Here is a 15,805-nt window from a genome sequence, read left to right on the forward strand (position 1 = left end):
GACAGGTTTCCAAATCGAAATCATTATTATTTTTTACTATAACTATACTTTTTGGTGAAATAATAAGTATAAATGTCCTGGATGGCTATTTGTTAAAAAAAGAATGCAAAAACAAGAATCCCGTTCAGGCGAGTATTTGGCGTTATTTACCGTGACGTCATCATGGCCTCCGCTAGCTGAAAGTAGATTGGAATTCAGACATGAAAATCCTTTGAATTTGTGTAGATCGTTGAGTTTTCTTCCTTTGTCCATTTGATATAGCTAGTTTATTTAGTATTGGTTATCTAGGATCGATTCTTCTCATTCCCACGTGTCTCTGTGGTTAGAATGTCCCGTCATGAAGGTGGGTATTTTTGATACAGACTTGACCAAAATGGCTTCGTTCTATTTCTGCTCTATGTTGTGCGCATTTGGCATTGATTCAGTCATCAAAGTTAATTCGTACTTTTTCACCCCTTCAGATGATACATTGTATAGTTTGGTACATTTCATGGTACTTTTGCTCAATTGTCTATCCATGGCTTTCCCGGAAGTTGAACCCATGTCTGACACATGATTATTTTAGGAAGTAAAGAAATTCATGGAAATCCCCATGAACCGAAGAATCTGTTTGTTCAGCGAATAACAGAGAATATGTTTAAGTCACTATGAACATCATAACATCGAAAGATATATGTTTGGAGAAGAGTTCAGTGGTTTGGTCATAAGTTAACCCATAATTTGTAATGTATGATATGTTGAGTATGCTTGAATTTTCATCTGATGCAACTGTGTCACAGCAGTGCATGATTCTGGATTTCTGGTTACAACAAAAGTATGAAATTCATTGATTTCATCTTGTGCATATTATTTAAATAATGCGTTTATCACTATGCTCATGTATGCAATTCAAGTGTTATATCATTATGACAGTGCAAAGATCTGAACGTACTGATCAGTGCACACCCATTTCCTTTTGAATTCATAAGACCTAAAGTTTGAACCTAAATTTAGTTAAGAACACAGTATTTTTTGTTGCTAAAATGTGACTTTGAAATACTGATACATTTTTCTTGTTCTCTTCTCAATATGGAATTGATAACCTAATGTATCAAGACCTTTGACATACCCAAACTAATACAATTGCAAGCATAAAAAGTAGGTTGTCTTACGGGTGAAATTCAAAATGATCATTGACAGATGTATTTAGTGAAGTGTTCAGTGTATGTTTAAAGAATGTCCTTCTGTTGTTCAGATTCATCAGCAGTTTCAGAATGATGTGAATGACTATATCTTATCTGCTTCATAACTGCTCTTGTACTGGACTAGAATACAAGTGTAATGCATGCTGTCTCTTAACTTTTGCAACAGAAAAACAAATGTTTTTAACATTTCATTCATGTTATTTTGTGAATGCAGTCACTGAGTCTGTACTAATGAGATGCACAAGCAAATAAATATAGGTTGTGAAAATCACTTAGGATGGTTAATAACCAAGTAAACTATGACATTTCTAATTGGTTCTCCACCATTGTTTTAACTTTCAATGTCAGAAGTATTTGTTAGAAATTTGAGCAGATGTTGAGTAACTAGGTACAGTATCACAATGTAGCATGCTGGCAATTCATAGCCAAGGATTAGGTTAATTGATTCTGTTTCAACATTAAGCACAAACTTAAAAGTGCTAAAATGTGTCTATTTATTATATTTTTGTCTCAAATCCCATGCCACAGAAATCCTGAACACTGAAACTGTATCACCATGGAAACCATATTTTGTACAAGTTTTGCATGGTAGGGTAGAAAATGTCATAACTAAAACGAAAATGTTTTAAATGAATCTCTTGAGACATGACTTCTGTACATTTGTGATTGACATTTAGCATCAAAGTATTAAGAACCCAAACTGTCGCTGAATTTTCTTAATACTAGTGGTGTTCCGATTAATTGAAATAATCGAAGATTGGTCGCAGTGACCAAATGACCAAGCAACCTGTCACATTTTCTCATAATCGAACTCAAACAATTTTGGAACTACTGTTTTAGTCTTTGAAACACTTGATGATGGAACATATCTTCGAGGTTGTCAAGGCCTGAAAACATGTTTAATTCTTAGAAACCTGACTTCACTAACTCAAACATCATGATTGAATATTTGTTGAAGACTCTGGGAAGTTTATGTTCATGATATATTATTCATCACTTTAAAGTAGCAAGTTGCATCATGTTATACTTATCTGCAATAACAACCTGAATAGGAAAATCGGAGAAATGACACTGACCAATTTTTTCGATGATTTCTCATTGGTAATGAAGCAATCATCAATTGTGGGATTTCAACCAATTCCCAACACTACTTAATGCATGATAACATAAAGAAGTCTAGACTCTTCTGATTGTGAAAGTACATAATCCACACTTGGAAACTATCTTGGACTTGCTGCAGTAGCTGTATCTATTTCATGGTCTCTATGATTGACTGATGCATGATATGTATTGCTCTTGATGACTGTGAAACAGTAGTTTTTGCATTTTCTTGTTTTGTTTTCCTATTAACAGTTGAACATATCTCTCTTGCTACTTTTCTAAACAAGCTTATGGCATAGAGTAGTGTTATCCACCGGATCAGCGTTATTAGTGGTTAGTAGGTATTATCTGTCAGAGAACATCTGCTGGAGCATGTAATCATGCCCCCAGGTCACAACAATAGGGCATACTGATTACACAAGTGACTGGTCATTGACATTCATTCAAACAGTGTGACAGTAACTTACTCGGGTGTTGTTACATTGATAAACCTTAGTTCATCTAACATGTGCAAAGGTGAAAACATTCATACCAATGCATATTTTTGACTAGTTAAATTTGTTTTAAATGCTTGGTAATTATTGGGGGAAAATGTTTGATATGTTTCAGTCATTGTCAATTATACATGTATGTTACTTCTAAGTTATTAATCATAGAACATGGTGAATGGACTTGGAATTTTGGAAGGTCATTTTCAGTTACACACCATAACAATCAAGGGCCAATATTTGATGTAATTCATTCATCACCTAAATATTGGGAAAACATTTGTGATTCTTGGCTTGGTTAGCATTACCCAGCTTATTGGCATGGATCATCATCATGCTGTCACCTTCTGATATTTCTGCAGCAGTCTTCTAATTTACATGTTGGCAGGATGTTGGTGGAATGATGCTGACTGTTTCATAATAATTGTTATTGCTCGTTTTTGCCTACTCACTTTCCTTGCACCCTGAGTTGATGAATATGATTACTTGAAAGGATTAACTGGAACCAGTGTAAAATAGTTGTTTGGTGATGCAGTACTAGATTACTGAAGAACTAATGACCCACAGCACTAATATCTGTAGAGTGTTTGCACTATCACTCGTCACCAGATTTTGAAGTTAAGCATTTTGTATGACACATTGTGATGTTTCTACTGGATTACTACAAATACCCTGATAACAGCCACAGTGCTTTCTTTCAAAAGTGATGACATCTTAATCTTTCTGATCAGTAACTTGGCACAAAATTCGCTTATTCATGAGTGTCATTTGACTGAACATCATCTCGCTCAAACTGCACTCAGGACGAAGAACGATGGTGAATAGGTCCTGCACGTAATTGAATCAAATTATGTTTCATCTGCTGTTTGAGGATGTCCCCTTATCTTGGTCCTGACAATGAGCTAATGCATGTCTTGATTTGAATTATTTTCAGGTGTCAGCTGTGACTCTTGCTTAAAAGGCAATTTTCGGGGCAAGAGATACAAGTGTTTGATCTGCTATGACTATGACCTGTGTTCAACATGCTACGAGGCGGGGGCCACTACAACAAGACACACCACTGAACACCCAATGCAGTGTATCTTGACGCGGACAGACTTCGGTAAAAAAACTCAATTTATGTCTGCATCAGACTATCCCTACTTATAAGATGATATATTATATTATTTCTATATAATAATGGCAAATGTTGTGATTGAGCAGGTTGTTTAAGAAAATAACCAGAACATTAGTTGATGGCCTTTTAAGCACAGAACAGTTCAATGATGTGTATTGGTAACTACAATCCATAGCTGTTTCATAACTGTGTGTGTTAATAACACATTTATCAATGTGTAATTGTTTATTCAATCAAGCTTGCGACCAGCATGTCGACTTTTCCTATCAGAATGACTGATGTCCATCTGTGCAGGGGGAAAACAATGGTATCTGAACGCTTATTTTATACATTCCGCTTAATAAAAATAGGATCGACACCAGGATTCAAGGGTCGGTCGGTAATCGGAACCACAACATTTTTCTTTTTAGGCCTAATGCAGAGAGCAGTAATTCATGAAAGGAGCATATTCCGTGTTATTGGAAATAATGCATTTTTTGACAGCAAACTGTTACACAATTTATAAAGGTTGTATTGTATTGTGTTGTTTTGAGACAAGCTAGTTGAAAATATAGGTCTTAGACTGTATGTATTGCTGGTCTACTGCAATATATGCCTTTCAAACCATATGTGTTGCAATACTTGTTCTTAGAACTCATATGTTGGGTACACAATTACAACAAGTTTTGTCATTGTCTCTGTGGTTTAACTTTAAGCCTATAGAGTACTTCATTCATGCCTGATGTTGCATTTCATAATCAACTTCAAAATGGCATACTTTACACTCAGAGAATTGTATAAAAAATGAAGAAGTACACTACCTATCCTAACTTTTTTTAGAAAATCAGAACATTTTTAGGGCCTTGGTTTGTAGAAAATAGCATCTGCGTGTACAGTCAGTGCCACTCACTTTCAAACATGTTAGTTTGCATTACAATAATCGCAATATGTATTGCAATACAGATACATGTGTCGCGATATGTTGCAATACAATATATTTGCCATTACACTGCCTTACCTACTATGGCGCTCGGCATTAATGGGTACAACAAGGACTGGTCGGCTCGGAGTCAGTATAATGTGTCTGAGTGGGGTATTCATGCTTCACTGCGGCATGGTATTTCAGTGAGCTAGCACTATAAAACCAGCTTCAGTCTGGGCTAGTACAAGCAGCCGCACATACACACACATGCACGTTGTCATATGAGCGAAATATTCTCAAGCACGACGTTAAACCCAATTTCACCTCACCTCACCTTACCTACTAATAGAAGTGTGGAAGAGAACAAGCTGTTTTTCTACTTATGTTTTATTACCTCATGTGGAATTGTAGATTATTATCACAGTTTTGAATGTTGTGACACATGTTTGGTATAACACCATGATGAGCTAATATGATGGGTTTGTTGTAGATCTATACTATGGAGGAGAGGCCCTCACCACTGAACAACCTCAGTCTTTCACATGCCCTTATTGTGGGAAAATGGGATTCCCAGAGGCCACACTACATGACCACGTCACTTCAGAACATGCTGATGCCTCAGTAGAAGTGGTAAGTTGTGATGGTGTTCCGAGGAATTGAAATAATCGAAGATTGGTTGCAGTGAACAAACGACCGACCAATTGATCACATTTTTTAATAATCGAACACAAACAAGTTTGGAACTATTGTTTTAGTGTTTGAAACACTTGATGATGGAACATATGTTAGATGTTGTCAAGGCCTGAAAACGTGTTTTATTCTTAGAAACCTCACTTCACTTACTGAAAAGTCATGACTGAATAGTTTATATGTTCATGATATATAAGCATGTTGCATCATTTTACATTGGATGTGAAATTTGCAAATGCTGTTTCCTCAGTTTCTAAATATAACAAAAAACAACAAGAGAACCAATGTTTTTTCTTTATAGTTATCTGCAATAACAACCAGGAAAATCTGAAAAAAAATGATACTAACTAATTTTCTTCTATCATTGTTCGTTGGTAATGAACCAATTGCCAACATTAAAGTACTGTTGGAAATAGGAAAAACTGTTTTTAGGCGGTTACTCTGTATCCCTACATTTGCAAATAGCATATGTCGAAATAACCCTTATTGGCCTAACAGGGCGTTCAGTGGGATGCATAATAAGATATCCAGAAAAGCTTGTTTACTCGTAAAATCGGGCAAAACTTAGAAAAAATACGAACAGCTGCTGAAAACAATAGATCAGACTACAGATAGCAATTAGGTCACTCAGTCAGGTATGACAGCGGACCGTCAACTCACTTGGCATGAAATACAAGTGCTGCCCACAGACACAAAGGGTCATCTCAAATATCTTTTATGCTTTTTCATGTGTACGGACTATGTCTCTACTGATTATCTAATCTTAGCTAATATCTCTATCCCCAAGCCCGACCCCAACTACCGTCAGCAACAACCGTCTTGGTTTTGCTTTTGAGACGACCCCTCCTACCTGTTTCTTTTTATAGTGGTAGTGAGACTCCATGGCAGCTACATTCTTCATAGTTTCAGTATTTAAATAATAATTGTTTATGTCAGCTATCGTTTATAATGAAGCTAAGTTTAATTTCAAAATGGACATGCAAAAAATTGTCCTTTGTAATATAATATCATTGCACACTAATTTGCATAAAGCCATGGCCTGTTCCAAATAAGTCGCTTTGAACTTAGAAAAACCTCGCAGTTCTGATTTCTGCACTAATCTCTCCTCAGTAAAGTCCTTTTTCTACGTTTCCTATCTCCCTACCACTGAGACTGTAGTTAGGCTGAACTTAATTCAACAGATATTTCACATTTACACATATTAACTACATAAATTGTAGATATCAATGCGAAAAAACAGTTTTTTTCTATTTCTGACAGTACTTTGTAGTAAGTAAGTTGTCTCATCTAGGCTGTCACTGTTGGTCAGAGCTTTACTGTCAGAGTTGGTCAGATCTAAGCTGTCGTTAACAAATTATTGTTTGTTAAAACTTCAGCAGTTTTAAAACTTATCAGGCTTTGTTGCTGATATGATTTTTAAGACCTAAATCGTAAATGTTTTATGTAAGAATTATAGCAGGGACTGCCTGACTTCCATACTTAGTTATTAAGCATTTGTTTAACATAACATGTCTGAATAAGCCTTTCCCATTAACATATCGGTATTTGGTATAAGCTGTTTGAGATTCAAGTGTTGTGACAGGGACCTCTAGACTTCCCTGTTGAATCAGTGTATGATGGGAATGATGTATTGATGTTGTGCAGGTGTGTCCGGTGTGTGCGGCCCTCCCCGGCGGTGACCCCAATCATGTCACTGATGACTTCGCCTCCCATCTCACCCTGGAACACAGGACACCCAGAGATTTCATATCCTTTTAGCATACAAAACGTGTGACTGTTACAAAGAATAATATCAATCAAGCAGGAAACCTTATAAGCTGAAATCCTTAAGAAAAGACTAGATTTCATTATTTCTTTGACATTTCCTCAAGTTAAGCAAAATACACATGCATGCATGCATACACACGCACACATGCACTCACTTACACTTACACTCACACTTACACTCACACTTAAACCCACACTTACTCACACTTACACACATATTACCATTTGTAGATTATTATAAAGAAGATTAATGTTGAACTTCCTTAACCATACTTACGATGAACCTGCAGGCATGCGTCATGTGCGACGTATTCCTCACCCAGGTAGGGGAGTGAGTGGCTCACGCACACGGCGAGCTAATATGCATTTTGCATCTACTGGGACAGCACTCACCGGGCTTTCACCAAGTGGCAGAGAAACTATGGATCCAATTGCAGGTAATTGCAACAAGTTAAAACAATATGCTTCTTAATGTGGGAAAATGACTTGGTGTTCTGTCTTATTATTAAGTAAACTCAATATTGCAGGTTTTAGATGTATGCTTCCTGCCCTTTAGATCAACATGTTAGTATATTAACATGTTGATGGACAGTCAGTGTTGTGGATCAGCCTTGAGTGAAATCATGTTGTGTGAAGCCTGTGCATCACTGACAACATACCTATTGAGAACAAGCACCATGTTTGACCATGTGGTTGATAAGGATTCTGCTTGTTTCTAAGGTTACATTATCCCTGAACTTCAAATCTAGATGTGGAGTAAGGGTTAATGCATCTGGCTATTTTGACCATTTCCATGAGTGTTCAAATTGGAGATAAAAAAACTGAAATGTGATAAGTTGTTTAAAACTGTGGTAGGTTTGGTCCCACAATGTGATTGTAGCACTAGTATGATTGTAACTCTTGACTATGGTAAAAGGTTTTTGAAGCTTACATCACTTTGGGGGGGACCTGTTCATGTGTTATTGTGTTTCCAATGTGACTGAGGCACTAACTGCTGGATTTGGTTTACAGAGCTGCTGTCTCAGCTCTCCAGTGTTCGAAGTCGTGCGGCAGCTGCACAGTCGGTGTCGTCCCAGTTACAGCAGCTGGAGATGCAGCTACAATCAACTAGGTGAGTGTCTCTCCCCCGATCACACAACACTGCAATCAAAGGACCAGCTGACAAATTGTTATGTTTCACAATTGTAGAAGCTGCAGTTTCCAAATGGTACAAGTTCTCAGGATTTAAACCAAATGCTTGCCTTTAGTGACATAAGCTGTACCCGCTGCTACTGATCTGAAGACAATATTATATCTACTTGAAACTTAAAAATAATATAAAAAAATATGAAAATATTTTATCTGAAAATCAACTGGAAACAACTTGATACATTTTATGACACATGCTATAAACAAGGGTCTTAACCATGACCCAATGTAGTGAACTTATTTTTGACAGTGCCTATCCAGTTCAGTTTATATTCCTCAAAAGTGGTGTCAAATTTTGCAACGAAAAATGTATACAGAATATATATGGACTAGGGCTGAGACTGGTAGGAAAAAATGGAATTGAGTACTCGCATGTACTTACCGGAATCGAATACCCGGAAATGTAATAAATAAAGCACTTCTGTCAACTTTCAGAATATTCAATCACGAGTTGACAGAGATTATTATAGAAAACTTGAAAGGATGGCAATAAGACACTGAAACTGAACTTAGGCTATTTAATTTACATCCATTTAACAAATATAGAGAATAACACCATTACATGCATTCCTCATTAAAACACAGGACCGCTGTTACTGTAACTTGACTCCTCACTGCTCATGCTCAGATATATTAGTTGTTAATAACAACCTCCATTAATCGGACAATGCCAATGATGCAAATGTGTGTTACGTCAATAATGAAAAAGACAAGTTATTATCTGCCCTTGCCATTACAGAGTTATCTCCTTTTCCGGGTACTCGATTCCTAGAAATAGTATTCGATTCTAGCTGTACCCGTCCCAGCCCTAATATGGACCTAGTTTTTATGTTGAGACAACTGTAAGCTTAGCACGTAAACGTTCAACACAACATTGTTTGAGTACTGTGGCAGCAAACTTCAGTGACCCTCTTTAGGATAAAAGAGCTCAATTTCACTTGTATTTTCTTAAGATGATAAGGGTCAGATAAAAACTGCTATTTAAGCCTCAAGTCTGCAGCAATTGTCATTAACATACCCAAGCTGTAAAGGAATCTTTTTCAGTTAATGCATAAAGGATTATATAATTTTTATAGGTAATTTGATGGCTTGGTATTGGATTGAAACAAAATCTCAAAATGTTTGGCAAGAAAAGATAACTTGGCTTATTTCCAGTCAATGAATCCAGGAAATGCACAAAACAGCTTTCAATTTGCTATTGTTCAATGAAATTGCTGGTACCCTTTGTTTGCACTGTTGTGTGTGTCAATGACCCCAGTTACCTCCCCTTCAGCTCTGAAGGTTCATCCTGACATTGTACCACACACACAACTGTTTGATTATGAAAGGATAAATTTCTTTACTTATTTCTTTGGTCCAGTGCACCCCAGCAATTTCAGCCTGTTGAGGTGACTGGATGTAGACATCATCAACTGTCAACATTGGTATTTGCAGATCCATTTTGTTTATATCTTGATCTGGTTGATTATCATTTCTTATGCTGTTCCAGTTAATTTGTTGACGTTATTTGCTTCTTGAAATAGGCTTGTAGCAAATTTATGGTTTGGGAAGAATGCAGATCATTTCCTTTATTTTGAAAACTTTTTTCTGAGTAATTAGTTCTAATTGTATGTTTCACACTTAAACCTTCTGTTTCCCTTAATTCATTTCAACCATTCTTCTTTTCTTTGCCACTTTTCTCATGACAGTTCCCATGTCTTTTTGTCACCTAATTTTTTGGTAAAACTGCTTTGTTGTTTATGTTACATAAAAGTAGATGTTTTTTTATTGACCCACTTTGTCTTCTAACCATCTTATATCTTCTGTTCCCGAATCCTGGTGTGGGAATGCCCAAGACTCTGTCGACACAGGCTTATTGTCTATATGTGATGACAGGAATTACTCTGGAATTTCTGTAATGTTGAAAATTGATTTTTTTCAGAAACAGTCAACAGATATCCTCGTGGTGTTACAACAGGTAAATAGTTCCATCACTGCTCATCCTCTTCCTCCTTCTCCTCCTTCCTCAGTTCACCATTAACATCTCTACGCTTGTTTCCACAGGAGTCCTTGTGCCTGGAGCCGAGTCTACCAGACCATCTATCACTGGTTTCTGGTGCATGAGTCACAGATTAGTCATTCTGTTACACTAACCAGTGTATCACAGAATTGGCAATTTGGTCATTGTAGGAAATTATTTATTGAAGTGCTTTCAACAAGAAAAGTATCTAGGCTTGAGTTGTGGAAGGGGGATAATTCTAAGACTTCCTGTAAGCTAGGAGATGATGATCACTGACTATAGTTCATTGGTTGACATCTACCAGATGACATAATGTAGGATTGTTGTCACTACCTCAAAGTCAAGAGGTCATTTTCATAACCCTTATATTAAAACTGAAAAATCAATGGGATCTTTGGGCTCAAATACTGAAGCATCAAACCTGAAGGACTTCAGGACCCTAATTTTGAACACTGGTTAGTGACTTGACTTTGACTGAACACACTACACGTCATGGCAGACATTTAAAATCACTAAAAGAGGGTGTGACTCATTATCCAGAAACTCTTATAATATGACTGTGTGTGTGATATTTAATGTTCTGTCCTTGTTTCAGACAACAACTGGAGAGGTTGCCGCGCCGACAGGCCGAGGCGGCCAAGGTGGCGTTGCCGTCTAATGCCCAGAACAGTAATGCTGACCAAGGAGGCAGCAGTGGGGGGAGCAGCCAGTCCAATTCTCTCTATCTTCTTGTCAAGTGAGTTCAATGTCAACTCGCAGACTGATTCAAATCTCAGTTTGAAAATGGGTTGAAATTTCAAGATTAGTTAATGCTGTGAAGAGTTGATCTAGTAATGATTGATGACAGAACAGAATGAAAACTTGATTTTTGCGGTGTTATTGTGGAGGCTAGACAATGCATCAGTGCTCCCTCTTTCTGCAGTGCCTTTTGAACAGCATACTGAGAGATATCCGCATTGATGCAATTTATGTTACCACTGATAAGAATGCTCTTGATATTAATTTATTTGCAACCAGTATTTAGCATCTCCATCCAGTGTGAAGCTGTTGCTGGGTTTAGAGTTTGAAATTGGTTTATATGAATGTCTTATAGATAAAGGGATATGTGAAGAACCTTGTAAGTCAATATCATAAAATGCCATCAAATCTCAACTTTTGTTTAAGATGAAACTGTTTACAATTTTGGGTACAAGAATTCCTCTTTTTGGTGTGAATAACTACGTTCGGGAAAAATTTATTCTCTCTTTGAGTTATTTGAGTCATGTGTAGTAAAATGTCTTGATACAGTTCAAGCTGCAAAAACCTTGACCTTCCCACTGATGCCTTGATGGGTGTGTCTCATATATTTATGTTCTCCATGGCATGTGTTTTGCCCGTTATTATCTGTGTCTGGTAAGGTCAGCACAAGTGTATTTAGCAGTAAATGTATTTGCATGTGTTGTATAATTGTCTCACATTACACATGCTATGCTTGCTTCCTACAGATGTAGTGACGAGTTGTCAGAGTCGGAACAGAAAGCTGAGATGGAGCGCAGTGACCGCAGTATGTTTGTGCAGGAGTTGTTGCTGTCAACACTTACAGACCAGATACAGGTCCAGGGGGACAGTGATGACCCTTCCGCGCTTCTAGAAGCTCTCAAATCTCCCTCATCTGAAGAAGTACAGGGAGAGTCCAAGGCATGTGATGATAAGAAGCCCTCTGGCCCCACACAGAGTAAACCTGTAATACCCTGTGTGGCCCCCACAACTACAAAGTCTGCGGAAAGCCGGCAAACAAGTTCAGCAGCCCCTTCCTCAAGCCAAAGGTCAAGCGGAAGTGGGTCTGGAGCTGCAGCCAGCAGCCGGCAACACGTTGGGGGGACATCCAGCCAGGGTGGAGGAGGGGGGACCCGTCAAGTGTATAATTCCTTGTCTAATCCTACCGCTGTATCTCCTAGTGTTTCCAGTAGTAGTTCCGCCAGTGGTAGTTCCATGCTACAGATACCTGCCCGGGCCTCGGGGCACTCACGGGATCCCAGGATAAACCCAGCAGCAGCTAAACGAAATCTGCTCAAACACATGCCTCCCCCTCGAGCCTCGGACACAGAACCTCCTCATTAATAATTACCCCACTTCTGGACTGTGACACTAATATATACAAAGAAACCAGATGGGAATAACAAGAGACCTATTCCAAAGTTGGATGACTACTATATTATTTATTGCTTTGATACAAGCAGAGTTGCTTGCTATTGTGCACTTTGGACACATACAATAGAGCAGTGTAATCGTTTGTCGTATTCAGAATTTGTGATGTGCCCTGGTTAAGGCCAGGCTCATGGTGATGCCTTTAGTACATTCAAGTACCGTATCAAGTTCATTACAAATTTGGGGTGTGCCGATTACTGTGAATTGGCACTGTATTGCATATTTTCATCATTTTTTTTCAAGACTAAAGACCTGTGATATGTAATATCTTGATCTTTGAATATCCTACCAAAATAAAGTTGGATTCTAAAATAGATGTACTGTAGTGATTGTGACCTCCATTGTACAAACTTGTATCTCACAGAGGTTTGAAAATAACACATTGTTATTTGAATTAGTCGGTCTAATCACCTCACCCGTGTAAACTTGGTAGCCTCACTGAAAAGCCCTTACAGCATCTCTCTCAACAGCTCTCCGTCAGTCATGGTTTAACATTGACTTCATACTGCACAATACATATGGACACACATTTGCTGGAGCATTTTTTGTATCAGACAGCAAGTCTTCTGAATGTATGGTTATTATACTTATTATGGTTGAAAGACAGGCAGATTGTGTTGGAGTTATAATGTCTGATATATTTGTACAGTCAATAAGATAGACAAGATTCATTACGTTTTTCTTGTTGGTTCCCCTCATCGTACCACTGGTTAGCTCAGGGAGTGTCCCCCTCTCACGACACCTGTAGTATGAACACGGCTACCTACTGTCTGCACCAATTGTAATTCATATAAATGCACAATCATTATCTTGTGACAGTGATCATTCCCTTTCCCATCTGACTGAGGAATGTCTTGATGCAAGACTTATCTCCTTTTATTCATCTGCAACTAGTTTGTGTATGAGTTGTACAATAGACTTCCCATTTCTTCAGTCAAGCAATTCTGGATATTGCTGAGTGATTGTTGTACATCATCCATCAACTACTTACATTGACTTCCTGATGTTGGGAAATATTTCTGCAGTGTTAAAAATAAACAAATGTTAAGTGGAAAAAACAGAATTTGTTTGGTGTTACTTCTGTATGATAAGGTTAGTTGTCAGTTTGTGGCTTTCATGTAATCAGACAGTTAGGTTGATCAATCTGAACCTGTTAACATTATGTGTTGAAGTATTACTAATGGCCAAAACTGCTTACATGTATGTGATATTTGTTGGATTATCCACTAAACGTGTTGTACTGTGCGACAGTACTTCAAGTGCGTTCCACATTTGCTGTGTTTTGCTCACAAGTAGAAGTGACATCTTATCCCTTTTTGATTTCATTCATTCCTCTATTTTGATAAAGGATATTTTCGTATGTGGGAAGTTTTGTAATATTGGAGAAGAAGCAACTCACTGACTTCCATAGATCCTAGAGTTACTAACATTTGTCGATGATGAACATGTTTGGTTTGTCAAGGTACTGACTAGTTGAGGTTCAGGGTGATTATTGTATGTGTATTGTTATGCTGAATATGGCATTGTTGTGCATCATGTCAGCATTTATACATTTTGTCATAGGTATCTGATAATTAAACAGGTGCTTTTACTTTCTTATACTGCGGGATAGGATACAACTGAATGCATAGAAACTGCTTGTGCTTTAGGGGACGTTTGCTGAGATTGTAACACAGGTTAATGTAGATTACAAAGCAGGTAGTGTCATAGAATGATTGGTGTCTGATGCTGTTGTATCAACAGGATTGTATGTTTCGCTGTGTGAGTGAGGATGACTTTGTGGAGTGACTGACTGACTGATGCAGGTATGTATCCTGGGTGAGGTTGGGGGTTACACTGTACTGGTAGTCACAGGCTTGCTTAGGAAGCAGTATTGTCTCTATGTAGGCCATCAGGTTTCCTTAGTAACGAGTTTTAGGATATCTCTTGCACAGAGCAGTAAAGATTTTGGTTGATGCATTAGCCCACATACCGGGGTAACTAAGGTCTTCTGATGGTGCAGTACCCCTAAACTCCAAGGTGTTAAGGTGAGGCTGTACCCTCAAGCAGTGTATGAAATAAGGCCCGTCTGACCGCCCGAGACGGGCTAGATTTCTGCCGGACGGTATAATTTTACAGCTAGCCAGCCCGATGGACGGGTGAAAACAATTATTCAGATAACGTGTCCAATGGCACTGTCTGTTTAGTATTTAAAAAGGACTGGTTACATCTCTTCTGGGCTGGTAAGTTTTTGAAGTTACCAGCCCAGATGTCTGGCTGGATTTTGGCTTATTTCATACACTGACCCAAGGCAGAGCTGATGCCATGTACAGTTACAGACAGGTGGAGGTGCGTTACTCTGGCGATAGTTCAGGAGGCACCAATCCGTTAGCAATGTAAAAGGACAGACAATGTTATGATCTTAACAAACGTTGGATAGTGTCCTACCCCTAGCAGCAGTGATGGTTAGGTATGTTACAGGAAGCAGGTGCAAATATATCATTGTCTCTGCACCAGGGATTGCGGCAGTGAGCCTTGGTCACAATTGCCATGCCCAAACAACAGCAATGTAGATGTGATGCTCTTTCTCAGCCAACAGTGACGTTCTGGTGGCTCTTTGCTTTAAGCAACAGTGAGATGTAGATACTAGTTTCTGGCCATTGTGATGTTCAGGTCATGTGTCCTGAACTACGAGAGGCAGGTTCCATTCCTGTATAGGTGATATTTGTTCTTGTAGAGTCCATGGGTTTAATGTGATGCTGTAAGGTCTTGTTCAGAGCTAGGCTGTTTGATGTGCCATGCTTCTAGCTGTCAGGGTGAAAGGGCTGGCCTCTCTGTATTTCAATTAAGACAAGGATTGAAAGTGCTTTATTTCACAAATTTTTGACTGTACAATATTCTGAAGTCTGTGAGAAGATGTGCTAGTGCACAGTGTAATTTCTACTGTTAAGTATTTATACTTATTATTTTTGTTGTAAATTTTCAGTGATATTTGTACATAGTGAAAGGCCAGCAGTGAGGCCTTCATGGAGTCGAGGGGAGGCAGTAACAGACAAGTCCTGGCTTACTTGGCTCTTTGTAAATGTAACTGCAGACTTCAACATTATTGTTTGTACAAAGGTCTGTTCTAAACAGAATGAAAGGCTGCGTGTTTGTACCTATGTTCAGGATGGAATAAAATCATAAAGAGATATGAACCTGCTG

The 15,805-nt window shown here is 38.2% G+C and overlaps 1 protein-coding gene across 2 annotated transcripts; it reads left to right on the forward strand.

Moving 5' to 3' along the window:
* The first annotated feature begins 156 nt into the window (after positions 1 to 156).
* LOC124288431 (E3 ubiquitin-protein ligase KCMF1-like) lies at positions 157 to 13,844 on the forward strand. 2 transcript variants are annotated; one of them, XM_046724949.1, is made up of 9 exons: positions 157 to 343; positions 3,708 to 3,875; positions 5,282 to 5,421; positions 7,126 to 7,227; positions 7,526 to 7,685; positions 8,260 to 8,359; positions 10,358 to 10,393; positions 11,031 to 11,171; positions 11,920 to 13,844. In XM_046724949.1, exons 1-9 carry the CDS (start codon positions 328 to 330, stop codon positions 12,533 to 12,535), a joined length of 1,479 nt encoding a protein of 492 aa, XP_046580905.1. In that variant the 5' UTR covers positions 157 to 327; the 3' UTR covers positions 12,536 to 13,844. The 2 variants fall into 2 exon arrangements, with proteins under 2 accessions (XP_046580905.1, XP_046580906.1); XM_046724950.1 differs by lacking the exon at positions 10,358 to 10,393.
* The last annotated feature ends 1,961 nt before the right edge of the window (positions 13,845 to 15,805 follow it).

Source organism: Haliotis rubra, unplaced genomic scaffold, assembly GCF_003918875.1.
Source record: "Haliotis rubra isolate DU_JTF1 unplaced genomic scaffold, ASM391887v1 Scf418, whole genome shotgun sequence".
Classification (NCBI taxonomy): domain Eukaryota; kingdom Metazoa; phylum Mollusca; class Gastropoda; order Lepetellida; family Haliotidae; genus Haliotis; species Haliotis rubra.